This window comes from Urocampus carinirostris, chromosome 3 (assembly GCF_059441175.1).
Source record: "Urocampus carinirostris isolate Australia breed hairy pipefish chromosome 3, RoL_Ucar_1.0, whole genome shotgun sequence".
Taxonomy (NCBI): Eukaryota; Metazoa; Chordata; class Actinopteri; order Syngnathiformes; family Syngnathidae; genus Urocampus; species Urocampus carinirostris.
The window spans coordinates 64,656,462-64,678,851 of NC_142351.1; the positions used below are offsets into that span (position 1 = coordinate 64,656,462).

Genomic DNA, 22,390 nt, shown 5'->3' on the forward strand with positions numbered 1-22,390 from the left:
CCTGTGATGTCACCTAACCTCCTTGAAGAAGGTGATCTCACATAGACAGTTCATTCTCTCTAATGACACCAGCGTTTTATCGGCTCCTGAAAGCCAATGTTGATAGTTTTTCTTGTTCTATTTTTCTTGTTCTTTCTTTTTTGGGCGCTACCTGCTCCCCTGACAATGGATCTGGTACCGTACGGAATCAGGAGTCAGCTGGAGTGCATTTCGCGTGCAGTGCTGCTGTCCCAGCCTGGTGACATCACCAAATTCTTAGAGGCGCACCTCAGCCAAATGATAGAATTTGGGGGCCCCACAGAAACCGATACCAAAGTGATTGCCTTTCGCTATCAAGAGCAATGGGGTAAGAGTTGAACGGTTTTAAATTTTGTGTCAATGCAATGCATTGAATATGGAAATGTACTTTTAAGTTTAGGAGTCACCAACGTGGTACATATGAGCACCATATATCCTCTCAAAACCCCTGAGAAGGGTTCTGAAAAAGGCTTACCAGGACCTTAGCTTGGCATTTTGGCTGAGAGTAAATGTCCCTGCCCCTAGGCTTTGTAGCGTATTATGAACTGACCGATAACGGATAATGGATAATGAATAACGAAGATAGAACAATAACCCTTAAAAACCCCATTGTCATAGTCTATGAAATTTGATTTTTAACTGGCCTGTTTTAGTGATTTACTGTGCCTACTTTAACCCTTTTTAATCATTTTATTATTGTTAAGATTCACTTTACTTCTTCATTGCATTCTTCTTCTTCTTCTTTTTCTTCTTTTTCTTCTTTTTCTTCTTCTTCTTCTTCTTATTCTTATTCTTATTCTTATTATGACAACTTGGGCCATTTTTTTAAGCACTATGTCGTAATTATTATTTTTTTCCTCTTTATTCCGATAGTCTTTCATCTTTTTTTGTCTTCAAAGTCTTTATACTACATGTTTTGCCCTGTCTATTATCATTGGATGCAATGATTCACTACGTTGATATCAATGACAATTCCTGCTGTCATGATTACGGATGCGAGGCACCTGTGCCCGTTCCTTTGGCGCAACAGCCCTGGGCGCTGATTGGCTCCCTGCTACTTTTTAAACCCCCTGGTTCCCGGTTACCAGCGTCAGACCGTCTGCGAACCTTAGCTACACGCAAGGCAAGCTCTTTTGACTCCTGACTCTATCCTGCCCTGTTTTCCGTCTGATTCCCGTTGCCGACCTCTTTTCTGAACCCGTTTACGTTTTTGCTCCTCCATCCCGGCCATCGACCTGTTTTTTTCACGCTCTCGACATTGCCTTCGATCGACACGGAAGTGCGACTTTCGCGTTTTTTCTGTGTAAAGCTTCATCTAGCTCTTCAGAGTTGAGTCGGATCTTGGCATTGATGGGCAGCAGCATGTGTGTGTCAATACAGACACAAGTTTCCTAATAATTGAAAAATAAATATTTTGTTCTGAAAATTTCATGTGTAGTAAAATGCAACAAATGAGCCACACTCACATACTGTAGATGACAAAGAAATAAATGAAAACTCTCTCCGACAAAGCTTATTAATATGATAGTAACATAAGAACAACATGGAAAAACATTAAAACTTGTTCTTCTTTTTCCTCGCCTTATCCCATTTTACCAGGGGTCAGCTCCCATACACAGTCGTGCGACTGCACAGTCACTGATGCAACGCTAGTGATGGCGGCATGAAGCCCCATGAATGTATCGTGTCTTTTGGGCCAATTGCTTTGCCAAAAGGCTAATTAGTTGAGGCCTCATTTAATAGCTCATTTTGTAGTGCTGACACCTGCTGGTCATTTGATGTAAGGCAGATGTTTTGTGGTTAATAGGAAACACACCAGTACATCTGTGCCCAAAATAATGGAAGTTTTGTCCATTAAATACTGTCTGTGTATTTTTCAGTTGTATGTTCAGTGTAATGTGTGTAACTGGGACACACATTGGATAGAGGGAATGGTTTGTTTTATTGTTTTTTTGTTAAGGAATAAAATCATTTAGACTGTGTTTGTCATGGTCGCCTTGGTGACCAGTCTGCCCCGCCCTCTGGGCAACAGCTGAAGCAGTTCAACTAATTGTGTCTGCTATTTAAGGCTGGATTCTAAGCTTTGCGGGTGCTGGCTCATTATACATATCTACATATTCCCCGGTCTGTTATGCCTTGTGCTGTTTTAGTTTTAAACATTGTCCGTTCTGTTATGCCTTGTCTTGTTTAGTTGAGTTTGAAGAAACTTGTTTGTTTTGTCATGTCCCAGAGTTATGGACAACTTTTATTTTGTTAAATAAAACCTATGGATCGTCAACCCATTTGAGTTCTCCCTTCCTGCCTCCTGCATCCGTTCTGGTCCGGTCAGCCTTTTCCACGCTGCTCCTGTTTTGCCGGTTCTGATTTTGACTCTCTCCTGTTTTGCCGGTCCTGATTTTGACTCTCGCCTGTTTTTGCCAATTTTGACTGTCCTCTGTGTTTGCCGGTTCTGAATCTCTGTCTGTCCTCTGTGTTTGCCGGTTCTGATTCCCTGTCTGTCCTCTGTGTTTGCCGATTCTGATTCCGCCTGCCCTGCCTTGCCTGTTCTGATTCCGCCTGTCCTGTCTGAATCGCCACTTCTGAATCTGCCTGTCCTGAGTGTGACACTTCTGAATCGGTCTGTCCTGAGTGCGACTCTTCTGAATCGGTCTGTCCTGAGTGCGACTCTTCTGAATCGGTCTGTCCTGAGTGCGACTCTTCTGAATCGGTCTGTCTTGAGTGCGACTCTTCTGAATCGGTCTGTCTTGAGTGCGACTCTTCTGAATCGGCCTGTCTTGAGTGCGACTCTTCTGAATCGGCCTGTCTTGAGTGCGACTCTTCTGAATCGGCCTGTCCTGAGTGCGACTCTTCTGAATCGGCCTGTCCTGAGTGCGACTCTTCTGATTTTGCCTGTCCTGTTTATCTGTCCTGTTCTCGTCGGTTCTGCCTGTCTGTTATCCCCTGTCCAGTTTGCCCGCCGGACCCCCCTCCTGCCGAGCGCCGATTCCGATCCGCCTGACGCAGATGGCGCCTGCCTCTCCCCGTTCCTGCGTGTTCGGAGGAGGGAGCGGGGTTGCCCCAATCGTGAGCGTCGAACCATTCCGGTTCGAGGTAGTAATTCTTTCTTTTTGGGACCTCGGGAGCTGTCCCTTAAAGGGGGGGCTCTGTCATGGTCGCCTTGGTGACCAGTCTGCCCCGCCCTCTGGGCAACAGCTGAAGCAGTTCAACTAATTGTGTCTGCTATTTAAGGCTGGATTCTGGGCTTTGCGGGTGCTGGCTCATTATACATATCTACATATTCCCCGGTCTGTTATGCCTTGTGCTGTTTTAGTTTTAAACATTGTCCGTTCTGTTATGCCTTGTCTTGTTTAGTTGAGTTTGAAGAAACTTGTTTGTTTTGTCATGTCCCAGAGTTATGGACAACTTTTATTTTGTTAAATAAAACCTATGGATCGTCAACGCATTTGAGTTCTCCCTTCCTGCCTCCTGCATCCGTTCTGGTCCGGTCAGCCTTTTCCACGCCGCCTCGTGACAGTGTTGGGGCTCAGTCGATTCCTTTTTTTTGATATGATATCCCCTGCCATTGAGAAAACCCTCTTGCAGGGGGCAGGGGAAGCTGGTGTTCAAAGGAACTGAAGTGTCAACTGGTACAGATGTGGATAAGTCGTTTTGTGGTCATTCAAAAACAGCAGTGGGTCCTCATTCCTTTAAATGTATTTTTGGCTGAGGTACTGTTGTACTTCCATGATGGCCTCTGCTTCTGTATTGGACACGCCCCGTCTCTTATTCACCGACTTGTCAGATAAACTCCACAAGTTTCCACCAGCTAAAAAAAAGAAAGAAAAGAGTGCATGACAGTATTTACCATGGGCCAGATGATGATTGTGCTGCCGGATCTTTCTCCCTCATTTGAGGCCTTGTGGAGCAATTGCTGGCAGAGACATGATGCTGGCGCACTCCATTTTCAGTCTTTTTACAGCCTCATTTGACCTTGATTTACTGTGGAATCCCAGTACTTTAAAACGTGGATCCAGCAGTGTTGCCATTGCCATTACACTGGTAGTCTCAATTTGGACAGCCTTCCCTTTAAAATGTTTGCCAAGATTTTTGGTGTTTCTGTTGTCACATTCGATGCGTCACAATTCACTGCAGGTAGAAGCATTTTTATTAGTGGTGTTACATTAGAACCAGACACCCATTTCTCCTCTGAAAGCTTAACAGTTGCCTTGTGTAATGGGCCAAGCACTTTAATGACTTCTACGATAGTTTCGAATTCACTAGGAGGGAGTTGGGGAAAGTCCACTGACAGAGAAGCAAAGACAGCCCACATGGCTCTCCGCTGCTCAAAGACACGCTGGAGCTCAAGCAGTGTGCTATTCCAGCGGGTTTCTACCTCCATCAGCAACTCGTGTTTTCGTCTTCCCATCAACTCTTGCATGTGGATAAGGCGATATTTTGTTGTTGTGAAGGTCCGGAAATAGGCAACGATTTTTCTGTTTTTTTGCCTTTTTCTCTGATAAGATAAGGAACTGGTCAAATGACTTTCGCACAATCACATTTAGGGAATGTGCAACACAAATGCTTTGCCTTGCACCCAGAGTGCCTGCATAAGCTATCATATTGGATGCCACATCTGTGACCAGGCATTTGACTGTCTCCTTCATTCCCCATTCTGCCATATTGTTGATCTTTGCCTGGGCCAAATTCTCTGTAGTGGGGCTCAGTGGTGTTGAGAGTGATGGTGTTGACAGTGTCCTCAGTATTAAAGTGACATGTCACAATAAGGCCTCCAAGTTCATAGAGGTCCACATGTCAGCAGTCAGGCTGCAAGCTCTAGCTTTCTGGACTTCTTCATGAAATCTCTCCTCAACCACTGCCTTAAGAGCTAGGAAAGTAAAATGACAATAATGCCTTGGATTTATATAGCGCTTTTCAAGACATTCAACCACTTAACAGAGTCCATGATTCACTCAGCTCTAATTCACAAATGTGGTGGGGGAACATGGGCAAAACGGCGCAATTAACTGTAATTATTCACACAAGGCAAGGTAGATTAGGTGTCTAACCCAATGACATCACGACACCAACTTGGTGGGAGCGGCATTTGAACCGCGCTCCCCACCGTCATGCACAGATGGATATACAATACTCAACTGTCTAGTTGGAATGGTATAGGTAGGCTCGAGGAGATACCGAAGGCTCCTAAATCCCTGATCTTCCACGAGGGGGAAAGGCTGGGAATCCTTCACAACCATGTCAACCAAAACCTGGTCCACAGAAGGTTTCCTGGTACCTGCAAAGATGCATCATGAAGAAGGATGCCTCTCGTCTCAATAAACTGACGAGGAAAGCGAGCTCTGTTGTGGGCACAGAGCTCGACAAGCTGACAACAGTAGCTGAGAGACGGGCACTGAAAAAGCTGCGGTCAGTCATGGACAATTTATCACATCCACTACACAGCATTATATCCAGACAGAAGAGCAGCTTCAGCGATAGACTGCTGTCACTGTCTTGTACCACGGACAGACTGAAGGGATCTTTTCTTCCTCATGCCATGAGGCTCTTTAACTCCATCCGGCGGATTAAACCACACCCCCTTAATTGCATATTACCTTACTTTTATTGCAGTGTGTATTTTATGTAGCACTATTTAAATACTCTATAAAACACGCTACAGTGGGTATTAGCACGTCAAATTGGGTATTTGTATATTGTATTCCTTTTGCTTTATTATTGTATTGTTCTCAGCGAAGGGATGCTGCTGGAAATGTGAATTTCCCTGCGGGGATGAATAAAGTATCTATCTATCTATCTATCTATCTATCTATCTATCTATCTATCTATCTATCTATCTATCTATCTATCTATCTATCTATCTATTATTACATTCGATTATGTTATAATGTTTCAGCCACACTCTGCGATTGGCTGACAACCAGTTCAGTGTGTCCCCTGCCCACTGCCCGGAGATGGCTGGGATGGGCTCCAGCCCCCCCGCGACCCTAATAAGGATAAGCGGTACAGCTAACGAGATGAGATGAGGTTTCAGGCACATTGAGGGACATGGCATTTTTAAGGATTGTGTTTTATCACTTGGCGTTGGATGTGCTTGTTCATTTTCATGCAAGGCCCTGTAGTGCCTCAACATGCATGGGGTGTTGTTCATGTAACTCAGCTCCTTCAAGCACAGCAAGCTCTTTGCCTGAAACCAAATATTTTTCTGAAGTATGTGTGGTGGTGGTGGGGGTCTTTTACATTTGTATCTATGTATATGATATATTATTATAATTATTATATTTTGTGTGACACGCAAAAAAGTTGTGTTTCTAAATATAGAGACGTAGGCTGTGCTTAATTATTCATGTCTGTTGGGAGATATCTGTTCGAAATGCTCCCAAACTGGTGAAGTCCTTTGCTTTTTGGGTGGCTCCATTCTCAAGCAGTCGAAGTAGCTCAGCATTGATCGAAGACTCACGTCAGACGGTCATGCGGTGGACTCTTCCTGATTTTTTCATGCCTACTTATTGAGCACAAATCACGATGCGAGTCAGTCACATGATCGCCGGAAACGGGGCCTCGTTTACCTTCGGTCACGTGATATGAGGAAAAAAATGGGACGGGCCTCAATACGGGCTCCATTTAACCACGCCCCCTTTTTGGGTGGCATGACTTGCGACTCCAGTTCCATTTGTAACATCACTATACAATGGTACTTCTACCCAAGCGATGTGTCGCAACACATGTCGTTGGGAGTCATTAGGTGACCAAACCCCTCAATTCCAACCCCTTATGCTTGGCACCAATCAGGAAGGCAATGGTTACCAATGTTTTAAGTCCTAGGTATGACTCGATCTTCCAGTCCCATTGTGGGCACCCCACCCCAAGGCCATCAAGCTGGTTAAATTATGTTAAATTCTTATCTTAGAAATGCATATCAAACTGGTAGCCCTTATAATCAAAACAAAAGAGTAGCTCTCAGATTTAAAAAGGTTGATTAACCCAAATCTGAAACGTTCTTTCAATGCATTAACAGCAGTGTGTATTTTATGTAGCACTATTTAAATACTCTATACAACATGCTACAGTGGGTATTAGCACGTCAAATTGGGTATTTGTATACTGTATTCCTTTTGCTTTATTATTGTATTGTTCTCAGCGAAGGGATGCTGCTGGAAATGTGAATTTCCCTGCGGGGATGAATAAAGTATCTATCTATCTATCTATCTATCTATCTATCTATCTATCTATCTATCTATTATTACATTCGATTATGTTATAATGTTTCAGCCACACCCTGCGATTGGCTGACAACCAGTTCAGTGTGTCCCCTGCCCACTGCCCGGAGATGGCTGGGATGGGCTCCAGCCCCCCCGCGACCCTAATAAGGATAAGCGGTACAGCTAACGAGATGAGATGAGGTTTCAGGCACATTGAGGGACATGGCATTTTTAAGGATTGTGTTTTATCACTTGGCGTTGGATGTGCTTGTTCATTTTCATGCAAGGCCCTGTAGTGCCTCAACATGCATGGGGTGTTGTTCATGTAACTCAGCTCCTTCAAGCACAGCAAGCTCTTTGCCTGAAACCAAATATTTTTCTGAAGTATGTGTGGTGGTGGTAGGGGTCTTTTACATTTGTATCTACGTATATGATATATTATTATAATTATTATATTTTGTGTGACACGCAAAAAAGTTGTGTTTCTAAATATAGAGACGTAGGCTGTGCTTAATTATTCATGTCTGTTGGGAGATATCTGTTCGAAATGCTCCCAAACTGGTGAAGTCCTTTGCTTTTTGGGTGGCTCCATTCTCAAGCAGTCGAAGTAGCTCAGCAATGATCGAAGACTCACGTCAGACGGTCATGCAGTGGACTCTTCCTGATTTTTTCATGCCTACTTATTGAGCACAAATCACGATGCGAGTCAGTCACATGATCGCCGGAAACGGGGCCTCGTTTACCTTCGGTCACGTGATATGAGGAAAAAAATGGGACGGGCCTCAATACGGGCTCCGTTTAACCACGCCCCCTTTTTGGGTGGCATGACTTGCGACTCCAGTTCCATTTGTAACATCACTATACAATGGTACTTCTACCCAAGCGATGTGTCGCAACACATGTCGTTGGGAGTCATTAGGTGACCAAACCCCTCAATTCCAACCCCTTATGCTTGGCACCAATCAGGAAGGCAATGGTTACCAATGTTTTAAGTCCTAGGTATGACTCGATCTTCCAGTCCCATTGTGGGCACCCCACCCCAAGGCCATCAAGCTGGTTAAATTATGTTAAATTCTTATCTTAGAAATGCATATCAAACTGGTAGCCCTTATAATCAAGAACAAAAGAGTAGCTCTCAGATTTAAAAAGGTTGATTAACCCAAATCTGAAACGTTCTTTCAATGCATTAACAGTGTCTGAAATAACGTCTGCCCGGACGCCCGGGGCTTGCATCATTTACGTCGGGCGTACAACTTACACAACATCCCTGCCTGGGTGGCCGACAACTTTTTCAAGCAAAAAAAAAAAAATCTTTATTTTTTATTTTTATTTTTTTTGTAAATCAAACGTTTGCTTTATTCCGATTTCAAGATCTTCGTTTGGTTTGAAAATTTCAGAATTTCGGTTCGTTAGGCAATTTGCATTCTCGGCAGCCAATCTGAAGCCTGCAATGAATAACTTGGTGTTTCCGGACTTTCCCGAGCCTTATAAGGTCGTGCATTTGCATATCAGTTTCCAAAGTGGACGCACAAAGAACACAAGAAAAATGGATAAGTTGTTAGGAATCAAGCCAAAACTTCAGCCCCAGAAGAAAGATTGAAAAGAAGCTAACAAAATTTATAACGCAACAAAAGGTAAACGTACGTAAAAAGCATCGCAGAAATAGGAGTTCACGTGGCTTATAGCAGACGACGCAATGCAAACATTGCACGAATGAATGAGTAAATACAGGTACATACTGATGGCAGATGGAAAACAGCAATGTCATATACATGCAATGAATGTTATAAGTAGATTTATAATAAACTTAAATTTAAAGTGTTGTTCTGTTATATATTCTGATTATCAATCCTTAATACTTTGCAACAACGGGTTTTTCCGATTAGTTGTTGTATTGCATTTCAAGTTTTGAAAAGTGGGGCAGGCAACTTTATGGCTGGGCAAGCAACTTTTCAGAGTTGTCTCTCCTGGTGTCCGGTAACTTTTTGTCATGAGTTTCAGACCCTGGCATTAAGTCATTCAAGTCAAGTCAAGTCATTTTTATTTGTATAGCCCTAAATCACGAAGAGTCTCAAAGGGCTTCACAGATTGTTACACTATATTACACAAACTATTTTCAACCGACAAGAGGAGTAGGTTATTCGTATGCAATGGAGTAGTAGTGAGTTTTAAGTTTAGATTTAAACATTTCCACTGAGGTTGCAGATCGAATCTCAGGGGGAAGAGCATTCCACAGCACCGGTGCCCGGATGGAGAACGCTCTCGAACCAGCAGAAGACTTCTTTGCTCTCGGGATCATCAGAAGACCAGCACTCTCAGATCGTAGGCTTCGGACCGGGACATAGTGGCAGATCAGATCTGAAAGATAAGACGGAGCAAGTCCATGTATGATTTTGTACAATACTAAGAGAACTTTGAAGTCACATCTTTGGCTAACTGGGAGCCAATGCAGGTTAGCCATAATCGGTGTTATGTGATCGTACTTTTTTGTCCTAGTTAAAAGCCTCGCTGCGGCATTTTGTACTAGCTGAAGAGACTTGATTCTGGACTTCGGGAGACCGGAGAGTAGTGCATTGCAGTAATCGAGACGGGAGGTAACAAATGCATGAATTATTGTTTCCGCATCAGACTGAGACAGTATTGAACGGATTTTAGCAATGTTGCGAAGATGGAAGAAGGCAGTTCTAGTAATTTGCTTTACATGCATCTCAAAGGATAGATCAGGGTCAAATATGACACCTAAATTTTTAACTGAGTCACTCTGTGTGATGTGACATTTGTCAATGTTCACAGCAGTTTTTGCGAATAAGTCCCGGCATTTAGAAGGACCAATGACTAACATTTCGGTCTTTTCAGAGTTAAGACGCAAGAAATTGAGTGACATCCACTCTTTTATCTCAGTGAGACAGGCCTCCAAATTTCCACAGTTTAGTGTGGAAGATTCCTCCAACGGAAGATAGAGTTGAGTGTCGTCTGCGTAGCAGTGGAAGCTGATATTGTACTTGCGAATAATATCACCTAATGGAAGCATGTAAATGTTGAAAAGTAGGGGGCCGAGCACTGAACCCTGCGGAACACCGCAGGTAACATTAAAGGGCTCAGATGTCGTTTCACCATATTTAACACAGTGCGTCCTATCTGAGAGGTAAGATTTGAACCACGAGAGGACGGCTCCTGAGAGACCAATCCATTTTTCCAACCGTTCTAGTAGGATATTGTGGCGCACTGTGTCAAAAGCAGCACTAAGATCCAGCAGCAGCAAAAGTGATGAAGCGCCAGAATCCATTGACATTAGGAGATCATTTGTTACCTTGATCAGAGCTGTCTCAGTAGAGTGGTTAGCCCTGAATCCTGATTGCATGGATTCAAAAAGGTTATTCTCCGATATGAAAGCATTCAGCTGCTGTGCCACTACTCTTTCGAGTACTTTAGAGAGGAAAGGTAGGTTTGACACAGGTCTGTAATTACTTAATATTTCTGGATCAAGGTTGGGTCGTTTCAGTGTGGGTTTAATAACGGCGGACTTAAAAGCTGCTGGAACTACACCTGAGGAGAGTGATGTATTTATAATATTTAGAACTGAAGGCCCAAGGACGCTAAAAAGACTTTTAATAAGTGAACCTGGGAGAGGGTCGAACTGGCAAGTTGTCGGTTTGGCCGCATTCACCACTTGTTTGAGATCATCAAGTGACAGTTCACTAAAACCGGCCATTTTCCCAGGGCAGCCACCCTGTCGTGCATCTGTAAATTTCAGTCCTTTAATATGTGTGGTACTAACAATATATTTTGCAATTTCTTCCTGTATGCATTGAATCTTCTTAGTGAAGAAGACCATTAAGTCCTGAGCAGAGTGTGTCGAACTGTCTGCGATAGCCTGTTGCCTTGTAAGCGATGCTACAGTGTCAAAAAGGGCTTTGGGGTTGTTCTTTTGAGACGCAATCACCTTCGAAAGGTAGGCCGATTTTGCAGAGGCAAGGGCCGCTTTATACTTTAACAAGCTGTCACACCAGGTTTGATGGAAAACCTCAAGCTTGGTAGCGCGCCATTTTCTCTCCCATTTCCTGCATTCTTTTTTAAGGGCTCTAGTTTCATCAGTAAACCAAGGTGTGCGTCTTTTAGGACGTGATTTTAGTTTTATGGGCGCTATTGAATCCAGCACACTAGTCAGGGTGGTATTGAACTCATTCATGAGTGAGTCAATCGAGCCATTGTATTTAGGAAAGGACGCAACTGCTCCAGGAAGGAGTTCAAAGAGCTCAGAAACTGTGCCAGTGCTTATATTGCGTCCGCTAAATCCCTCAGCTTTATTAAGTCTACATTTAGTTAGCACCTCAAATGTCACTAAATAATGATCAGAGATAACAGTAGTACACGGTAGAACCATAATGTTTGAGGTTAAAACTCCTCGAGTCAGAATCAAGTCTAGCGTGTTCCCATTTTTATGGGTTGGCAAGTCAACCAGTTGAGTAAAACCAAATGCATCAATTAGAGAACTAAACGCAATAGTAAGTGAACTGTGTGGGGAGTTCATATGAATGTTAAAGTCTCCCATAATTATAATTTTGTCTGCATAGGTTACTAGTTCAGACAAAAGTTCAGCAAATTCGTCTAAGAAAGTTGTGTATGGCCCAGGTGCACGATAGATAGTTATTACATCAATTGACAATTGAGGGGACCGCATCACAAGAGCCTCAAACGTTTTGTAATTATTAGAGGTACGTGTATTAAATTTGAGCGATTTTTCAGAGATTAGCGCAACACCACCACCTCTTTTCAGCGTGCGTGCTATATGACTATTCTCGTAGTCTGGGGGAGAGGCATAATTTAGCGCTAAGTGCTCATCCGGGCGTAACCACGTTTCACAAAGACCCATACAGTTAAGTTTATAATCACGAATAATGTTATCAACAAGTAAAGCTTTTGGAGCAAGCGATCTGATATTTAACAGACCAAATTTCAGCTTTGCTGAATCATTTGACTTAGCTGAACTCTTTGTAGTCTTTGTCGAGATCTTCAAAAGCTCCCGGCGTTGTGGCCGTTCGTGAGCGCTGAGTTTAAAGCGTCGGTTGTCCGGCGAGGAATGAATGGTGGAATTAGTTACATCCTCGCGTCCATCCTCGCGTCCATCTTGCTGCTTGGACTTCACACGCTTCACACATCTACCTGCACGGCAACCACGCTTCTGTGTCCTTTCTTTACGGCGTCGTCGGCGTCGTTTATTAAGAGGAATAGCTGTCCACAAGGATGCCGGGTCTCTTTGAAGTTCGCTCGGTATATCATGGGCGGTATAAAAAGTGCCCGAAAAATCGAAATTTAGACGCCCACCCAACCGAATAAGTTCGTCCCTACTGTAAGTGTTTTTGGCCACACATGTGTCCAAAAGTGAAAGCAAAAAAGACAAGAGAACGGCAATAAATAGAAGATTAGCTGGAGAGCTAGCCGCAAGCATGTATCCATGCGCAGCCGCCATCTTGTTACATCAACCTCAAATTGTTCTTCCATTGCCTTTGAACAAGTATGGCTTTTCAATTCCAAGGCCTTATGTTGTTGGGGAAACAAATACATTTTTTAAATGCCATGAGAAATACTAGACTTGATCACCGGCCTATTTATCGATATCTATTTAGGTACCAAAGCCATATCCCCTAGTAGGAGGAGACTAGAGTCAAGAACACACTCACATTCACTATTCTTTCCTCCCCCTTTGCTTTCCCCAACATGACACTGAACATAAAGCCCACAGCACAGGGGTGAGTTGTTGTGCCATGTAGCCCTTCATCAGCAGAGGGGCCCGACAGCATACAACGGTTTACCCCCTCAGCATCATATGCGTCAATATCAGTCATTCTTAACTATCCTTCTCCAGTCTCATATACATTGCACACACTCTTGCATCCATTAAATTAACCACCCTCACATCCAGAGCACATTTCACCCCACCCATCAATCCATTCAAACCGGCATTTTTTAAGTCAAGTCACATTTATTTGTATAGCCCTTAATCACAAAATGTCTCTTAGAATTTTAGCCTGGTTTAACCCAATTTCTAATCATTACAACCTGGTAATAAAATCATAGTAACAGACTTACAACAGTAATAACTGGATAACACATTATCAATTTAGTCACTGCCCATATTTAGTCATGGCTGTGTAACTTGTTCATTTGTCTTATCTATCTAATCTATTCTATCTAAACCCAAACTACTTTATAAATCTTGATTTACAGGTGTTTGTCTGTTCGTATGTGATTTATAGGTCCTAATCATCTGGTTGGATTTTCGTAACCATCTGTTGTACTTTAGGCCCCCATGAGTGCCTTTAGCTCGGTTTCGTGTCAAGGCACCACCAATAATCCAAAATACCAACAATTCTATCTATATATCTCCCCTCATATCCCTCAAGAAAGGTGACCAACAGCAAGACAAACACGTGCAAAAACAAAGAAAATAAAACAAGGAAAAGAGTAGGAAAACACACACAAAAATTTGGGACCAAGCATGACCAAGTTAAGCACCTCGGCACCCAAGTTGGTCATGCTTTCGTCCCTCCTAAGAAACGGGACACAAGAAAGCGGCCATATCACTCGGGTCAGGGTGACACAACACACTCTTCTGTTCAACAGCAGGGCCCGACAGCTTTCACTGGTTTACCTCTGTCGCATCAACCTCTGTAACATCCCACTATCCTTTTACAACACCTCTCCACTCATTCCTATCACCAACAAGAGCTCCAGCTTCCACTATATTTAGACCTCTTTCCTGCAGTGCCTCATTACATCATCCATCTACGTCAATCGCGGCCTTCCTCTTGGTCTCTTTCCATTTACTTCTGCTCCGTGGAACCTCTTCAATACTCACTCCTCATCCATCCTCTCCATGTGTCCAAAGCAACCCAGTACTCTCTTATCCACACGCTTGCTCAGTTCCACTACTATTCCAGTTCTGTCCCTCACAATTTAATTTCTTAATCTATCCATTCTTGTCACTCCTAACATACAAACACTTCATCTCAAAAACATTTAATTTCCTTCTTAAATCTGCGTTCAGGCTCCTATTCTCTGCACCATACAACACAGTCGGCACCATCGCACTCTCATACAGTCCCCTCTTAACATCCATACTCATACTCTCTTTGCTCATCACTCTCCATAGAGCATCCAAAACCATGCTTCCTTGATTCACTCTCTGCAATACCACGCACTCCATTCCACCAACTGCAGCCACATCACAACCCAAGTACCTAAAGCTTTCAACTTCTTCCAGCACCTGTCCATGCAACCTTATTTCTAACGCCATGCCCACTCCATCATATGAACACTTCATCACCTTACTCTTCCCAACATTCACACATAACTTACGCCTATCACATACTCTTCCAAACTCCATTACCATCCTTCTCAATGTTTCCTCAGAATCAGCCACAAGCGCTGTGTCATCTGCAAACAACAACTGACTTACTTGCCACACCGTTCCACTGTTATCCATCATCTCTACACCTATGCCAAATACTCTTGCATTCATCTCTCTCACCACCAATGTTCCCTCTAATTTTCCACTTCAAAATACCGCATTTAGGACACAACGTCAGCGGAACCCGTGTATTTTTCCCCTTATGCACTGTAACTTTGACTTAAGTCGCTTCTTAATTACTAATTTGGAGCCCTCATTTTTGTGCGCTGGCTAGATTTTCTTGTGCGCTGAGAATGTGCGAGCAGTGCGCAATTGCGCACGCGCGCAGCTTAGAGGAAACGCTGCTCACCACACCATCCATGTACACAATGAACAGCCATGGTGACATCACACACCCCTGTCTCACACAAGTCAACGCAGGGAACCACTCACTTGTCTCACTCCCTACTCTTACACATGCTCTGCTGTTCACATAAAAACTCTCCAATCCTTCCAACAACTTTCCACCCACTCCATACATTACTATCACCTGCCACAACGCCTCTTTATCAACTCTGTCATAAGCCCTTTCCAAGTCCACGAAAGCCAAATAGACACCCTTACCTTTTGCAAAATATTTGTCACACACCTGTAGTACTGCAAACACCTGATCCACACATCCTCTTCCTTTCCTGAAACCACTCTGCTCCTCCATCATCACCTCACCCGTTCTTCCTCTCACTCTCTTAATCAAGACTCTTCCATACAGCTTACCCGGCACAGACGACAAACTGATACAAACTGGAAAAAAAATAATTGATAAATATCTGCTTTTGTGTGGTCTGCTTTTGTGGGCTCTCTACCACGTTATACCCAGTTTAATTTTCTCTGATTCACTACTTCAATGATTTGCTTCGTCCATTGTGTTTGTGTTCTGACTGGTTATCCACTTCTTCTCTACCTGTTTGTCAATATCTTGTCTTTTATTCTGTAAACGTACATATAGCAGCTTGCCAAATGTATGCTACGTTCATGCAAGTTCTCTCGCAATTTCAAGTTCCTCTTAAACCTAACATGTAGACAAAACATTCTGCAATGACAAAAGCTCTTAATAATATAATACACATAATTATAAAAACAAATTAAGGTTTATACTTCACAGATTACCATTATGGTTCTTTAGCATACCTGTAAACTTTCCCTGTATTTTATGTTTTTTTATCATTTCGAATTGTATATGCCATATAACAATTTTCGTACGGGAAATTAAAAAAAAAGTGTTAGACCGATTTCGTTTTGCCCATATAGGCACTTATCAGACAACAGCTTCAATATAGATTGGTACATTGTCGCCGTATTCTACAAAGTCTGTCTTGCTGTGTAAATAGGTCCTTTGTTGTGTTTTAAGGGGGAATTTTATTGCTTAATAAGGAGAATAGCAATCATTAATACAGGGAACAAACAGCTGACGTTGATATGTATGCTAAAGTTGCTTTCTGGGATTCTCAAATTCAATTTCTAACTCTGACTTCTTTGCAGAAAGTGACTTCCTGATGACTATCAGCAGACAAAGAGAAATTGCAGAGATGGGGGTTCGATTGTCTTCGTCTTCTCTGGCCATTTCCAGATCTTTAACTCTATTCGGGGCAGAGAAACACGCAGCCCCGCAGGCCCTGCCGTATGAAGAGATCCCTTTAAGCGGGATCGTGGAACTATGTGGCTCAACACAGAGGAAAAAGCCACAGCAGGCGTTTGCAGCCAGGACTACCAGTCAGAAAGAAACTAAAGCGCCAAGAAAGTCTTCTCAGGCCTCCGTCGTCATACAGCAGCCACACCCGCTAACTCCAACACCAACGCCGCACAAACCATCGTCCCAAGGGACAAAAACAAAAGGGGTGTCATGCAGCGAACCCTTAAAAGAAGAGAAGAGACCACTGGCGACCACAAAACAACTGGCTGTCTCACCCAACTCGCCTCAGAAAACATCTCCACAGAAAAAGCCCAAAGCGAGAAAGATGCCAAAATCAAATAGTGAAAATTTCACATGCTCACTGGAAAACTGCTTGTATCATAAGCCCAAAGATCAAACTGATCAGGACATAAAATCTGACGCAGTAAGAACCGCTGCGGCACCGACAGTCCATAAGTATCGTGGTGTTAAAAAACCCGAAATCGGTCCCGGATCCGAGATAAGGGTTCCGTACAGACCCAAAGGAGGGATGATTTTTGATCCAGAACTCATGCCACTGAGTCCTAAGGTATAGTCCGCGACTATGATGTGTAAAATGCTGTTTTATCTCAATTGAATTGCCTTTTGGTTGCTTTTTCTGATCAAATAAAATCAGCTTGAGAACAAACTCTTAATGAGCCGCCGTCCACAAATTAGCCCCTCAACATTGCAGACCCAGAACTCTTTTACCATGAACATGAAGTTCCATCTGCATTTCCTCATTTAGATGTTTATTGCATCTTGTAGTTCCGAATAAGTCATTTGTTGATGTGGAGCCATTCTCAGTGTGACTTTTGGGGTCAAATAGAGGTCACGACCTCCATAATATGACATTTATATGCATTAAATTAGAAATGTCTGTATATTAACACCTAAGTGTGACAGAAATGTAAAATTATATTTGTTTTCCGTGTACCTGGGCATGACAAATCATATTTAATACTGATATGTCTCTTAGAGGCGGGCAGCACAGCGGCGCAGTGGTTAGCGCGTGTGCGGCACAGTTCTGAGGTCGTGGGAACCTCCTGTGTGGGTTCAAATCTAGCTACCGGCCTTACTGTGCGGAGTTTGTATGTTCTCCCCGTGCATGCGTGGGTTTCCTCCGGGCACTCCGGTTTCCTCCCACATTCCAAAGACATGCATTTCAGGTGAATTGGCCGGTCCAAATTGTCCCTAGGTGTGATTCAGCGAGTGAGTTGTCTGTCCCCATGTGCCCTGCGATTGGCTGGCAACCAGTTCAGGGTGCCCCTGCCCACTGCCCGGAGATGGCTGGGATGGGCTCCAGCCCCCTGCGACCCCAATAAGGATAAGCGGTACAGCTAATGAGATGAGATGAGATGTCTCTTAGAGGCATCTCCAGCGGTCAGGTAAAGGTCATTGACCTCTGAAATGTAAACTTTCTATGCATGAAATAAGAGACGTTTGTATCTGAGGATCTAAATGTGATAGCAATGCGGATTTGATGTCTATTTCTATGTTTCTGCCTAGAAGAATTTCATTTTAGATATTTATATTACTCTTACAGGTCATCTCTGAGGTCAGCTAAGGGTCACTGACCTCCGGCATAATGCACTTCTATGCAAAAAACAGAAATGTGTGGTTTTTGGGATGTAAATGTGATTGAAATGGAAACAAAATTCTATGTCTATGTTTCTGTGGATGAAAACCCCATTTTTGATATTGATATTATTCTGAAAGGACAACATTATGGAGGCTGGGAGGTCATGGTTGGTAAATCATCCCACATTTCTATACAAAATGATACTGTATGAATACGAACATGAAAGAACGTGAACTATTTAAACACCTATTCAACAATGAGAAAGTTAATATTCAGTGTAAACATTGAACAGGTTACATAAAGTATGTACATTTATTCTTAGGACCATGACCTTTGGGGATTGCGATGTTGGACTGCAACTTTAGAATACTTCCTGCAACTTCACAACACGGATTTATTCGCTGTAGTCACTCTGGAATGGGAAAGGTGCATTTAATCAGGCATTCATCGATGAATTTTTTGTACTGAACCTGGCCTAAGGTTTCAACCATCTTGACAGTCTTTACTACAGAGGGATCTGACATAACTCGAGTATCCATTATCAGTAGATCTTTCCCTGTCTCCAGAAATGGGTTTCCTATTGCTTCAAATACTTGTGTCAGACACTGAACATTCTTAACAAAGGCATTTTGAACAATTGGGATTTGATCATGATCCTTTGTTATTTCAGTGTAGCATTGTTTCCTGAGTTGTAAATTTTCAAACTCAGTAATGCTCCTTGCTATCTCTGGACCAGCAATCATCCATTTACGCAATGCAGTAGGGTTTTCAGTCAATCCAACAGCTCCCCCAGAACCTGTTATTGTACAATTATTCTTGACCTAACAAACACCAGCATATGGATCTCCAAGATCAGTGTTTTCAGCCAGTAGGCGAAGTGGACACTTTCCTCAGATTGTTTTAGACACCATGACTGAAATGGAACTGTAACTTCCAATGTGCTTTGTTGATAGGCCTGTTGGAGCAGATCCTATAGACTAGCAGCAGTCACCAGGTGAACATGATGAGTTTTAGTGATATGGCATGCCTTGATAAAAGAATCTGTGGTACCAGCGCTTGCTATGCCTTCTTGAACAAGTGCTTTGGTCCAACCACTTTCATCGAGCCACTTTCCAAGAACTTTCAGGATTGCCATCTCGATATGGAGACCTCCAAACATGATGGCAAACTCTGATTCCCCCTGGCTTTGAGGCCAACTGAATTTATTTGGCTATGGCATACAGTGGTTGATCTACAGCTACAGTGGAAAGTAGTTCCAACTTGTTGATTGAAATGTTGCAAAGCTGCCTTTATGACATCCATTGCATGACGGATCATGGTGACAGAATGTGCGTTTTCCATAAACAGTGGCATGAGGGGAATGATGGCTGGGGGAGTAAACATTTGCTTCTTTCAGCATGACAAGCTGACCATGAAACCCACTCTCCAGTGTCCAGATGCTGCTTTTTTTTACTGCTGTAACAACCGTGTTCAGCCATTAATGTTCTTCCTTTTTGTCTGCTACAACTGCATGGTTCGATGATTGCATTGAACCACATGGTGTAGGTACTAGAATTGTTTAGTTTTAGAAAAGCTGGAGTAGCATCAGTGCACTGAAAAGGCAATGGTGCTATTGATCTGAGCGAAGTGTCTGGCTTAAGCACCCCTGCATGATCTGTGCCTTGGAAAACATGTAAAGGATCCTGAATGAGGGAGATTGATTTGCCATGAAAACAATCCTTTACTGTGGCTGAGCTAGGATTGTGGTTTATGTTGTCTACAGCTGCCATTGTAAACCGATTGTGGCGCAATTTATGAGGGCATACTACATCCTCAGTATGAAATTTTGGACAAACACCATCGGCCGTGTCCGTTGAAACGTGAAGTAAGCGGTCATAAGAGACATTTATGCCAAGACTGGACAGTATATCGATGAGACCTTTGTTGCGAGTTACACCATGAATCCTTAGTGCAATGTACATAGGAAGTGAAGTTTCTTGTTCGCGGCTTTGACCCACTTTTTGTAATGATTTATTTGTCCTTGCCACACATTTGAAGATAATTAGCTGAGAAATTGATAATGCTCAACTGAATGTCCGGTTTCCAACATGGCGGCACGTGTTTACGTTGCGGCTAGTTGCTATACGGCTATCCTACTATTTACCACTGTCCTCCTGCTTTCCTTTTTGGATACATGTGTGGCCAATAAGACCTACAGCCGGGAGGAGCTCATCCGACTGGGTGGGCGTCTAAATTCCGACTTTTCGGGCACTTTCTATACCACCCATGACATCCCGAATGAGCTCCAAAGGGACTCGGGTTCGCCCTGCTTTCCCGCTCCACCGAAGAAAAAGAAAAATCGAAGACGAAGACGGCGCAAAGACAGAAAACAGAAGCAGGGATGTCGTGCAGGGAAGCGTGTGAAGTTGAAGGAGCAACGACATGAAGATCTGTCTAATCCAACCATAATTTCTTTATTGATTCTGCGAGCCTGAAGCCCAACGCACACGAACGGCGACATCTTGTGACGATCTCCACAAAGACTACAGCTAAGTTAAATGATTCAAAGCTAAAATTTGGTCTTTTGAATGTTAGATCGCTTGCTCCTAAAGCTTTATTTGTAGATAATATTATTCGCGATTATTAACTTAACTGTATCGGTCTTTGTGAAACTTGGTTACGCCCGGATGAGTATTTAGCACTAAATTATGCTTCTCCCCCAGACTACGAGAGTAGCCATTTAGCACGCACGTTGAAAAAGGATGGCGGTGTCGCGCTCATTTCTGAAAAAACGCTCAAATTTACTCCTCGTACCGCTAATAATCACAAGTCGTTCGAGGCTCTTGTTATGAGGTCCTCTCCATTGTCAATTTATGTAATAACTATCTATCGCGCACCAGGACCATACACAACTTTCTCAGACGAATTTGCTGAACTTTTGTCTGAACTAGTAACCTATGCAGACAAAATTATAATTATGGGGGACTTTAACATTCATATGAACTTCCCACTCAGTTCACTCACTGTTGCGTTTCAGTCTCTAATTGATGCATTTGGTTTTAATCAACTGGTATGCCAAGACTGGACAGTATATCGATGAGACCTTTGTTGCGAGTTACACCATGAATCCATAAAGATGGAAACACGCTTGACTTGGTTCTGACTCGAGGAGTTTCAACCTCAAACATGACGGTGTTATTGTGTACTACAGTTATCTCGGATCATTATTTAGTTACATTTGAGGTGCTAGCTAAATGTAGTACCAAAAAAACTGAAGGATTCAATGGACGCAATATAAGCACCGGCACAGTTTCTGAGCTCTCCGATATTCTTCCAGGAGCAGTTGCGTCCTTTTCTTCCTACATAGGCTCTATCGAATCACTCATAAATGAATTCAATGCTACCCTGGCTAGTGCCCTGGATTCAGTAGCGCCCATCCGGCTTAAATCACGACCTAAAAGACGCACGCCTTGGTTTAATGATGAAACTAGATCCCTTAAACGAGAATGCAGGAAATCTGAAATAAAATGGCGCGCTACCAAGCTTGAAGTTTTCCATCAAATCTGGTGTGATAGTTTGTTGAAGTATAAAGCGGCCCTGGCCTATGCAAAATCAGCCTACCTTTCGAAGGTGATTGCGTCACAAAAGAACAATCCCAAGGTCCTTTTCGACACTGTAGCATCGCTTACAAGGCAACAGACTATCCCAGATAGCTCCACTCATTCCCCACGACATAATGGTCTTCTTTACTAAGAAGATCCAAAGCATACAGGAAGAAATCGCTAAAGACAGAATTAATTCAACACATACTAAAGCACTCAAATCTATAGATGCACGACATGGTGGCTGTCCAGGGATTTTGTCCCGTTTTAGTGAACTGTCACTCGATAATCTTAAACAGATGGTGAATACGGCCAAACCGACGACTTGCCAGTTCGACCCGCTTCCAGGTTCACTTATTAAAGGTCTCTTTGGCGTTCTTGCACCTTCAGTTCTAAATATTTTAAACATATCACTCTCCTCAGGTGTAGTTCCAGCGGCTTTTAAGTCCGCCGTCATTAAACCCACACTGAAACGACCCAACCTTGATCCAGAAAACTTATGTAATTATAGACCTGTGTCCAACCTACCGTTTCTTTCTAAAATACTTGAAAAAGTAGTGGCACAGCAGCTGAATGATTTCATGTCCGAGAACAATCTCTTTGAATCAATGCAATCAGGATTCAGGGCTAACCACTCTACTGAGACAGCTATGATTAAGGTAACCAATGATCTCCTACGGGCAATGGACTCTGGCGCATCATCACTTTTGCTGCTGCTGGACCTTAGTGCTGCATTTGACACAGTGGACCATAATATCTTGCTAGAACGGTTGGAAAAATGGATTGGTCTCTCAGGAAACGTCCTCTGATGGTTCAGATCCTACCTCTCAGATAGGACACACTGCGTTAAATATGGCGAATTGACATCTGAGCCTTTTAGTGTTACCTGTGGTGTTTCGCAGGGTTCAGTGCTTG

General features: G+C 43.1%; 1 protein-coding gene across 1 annotated transcript; it reads left to right on the forward strand.

Moving 5' to 3' along the window:
* The first annotated feature begins 63 nt into the window (after positions 1-63).
* LOC148370467 (uncharacterized) lies at positions 64-17,975 on the forward strand. Its single transcript, XM_088332988.1, has 2 exons — positions 64-346; positions 16,144-17,975. The coding sequence occupies exons 1-2, from the start codon at positions 97-99 to the stop codon at positions 16,866-16,868; spliced, it is 975 nt and encodes a 324-aa protein (XP_088189114.1). The 5' UTR covers positions 64-96; the 3' UTR covers positions 16,869-17,975.
* The last annotated feature ends 4,415 nt before the right edge of the window (positions 17,976-22,390 follow it).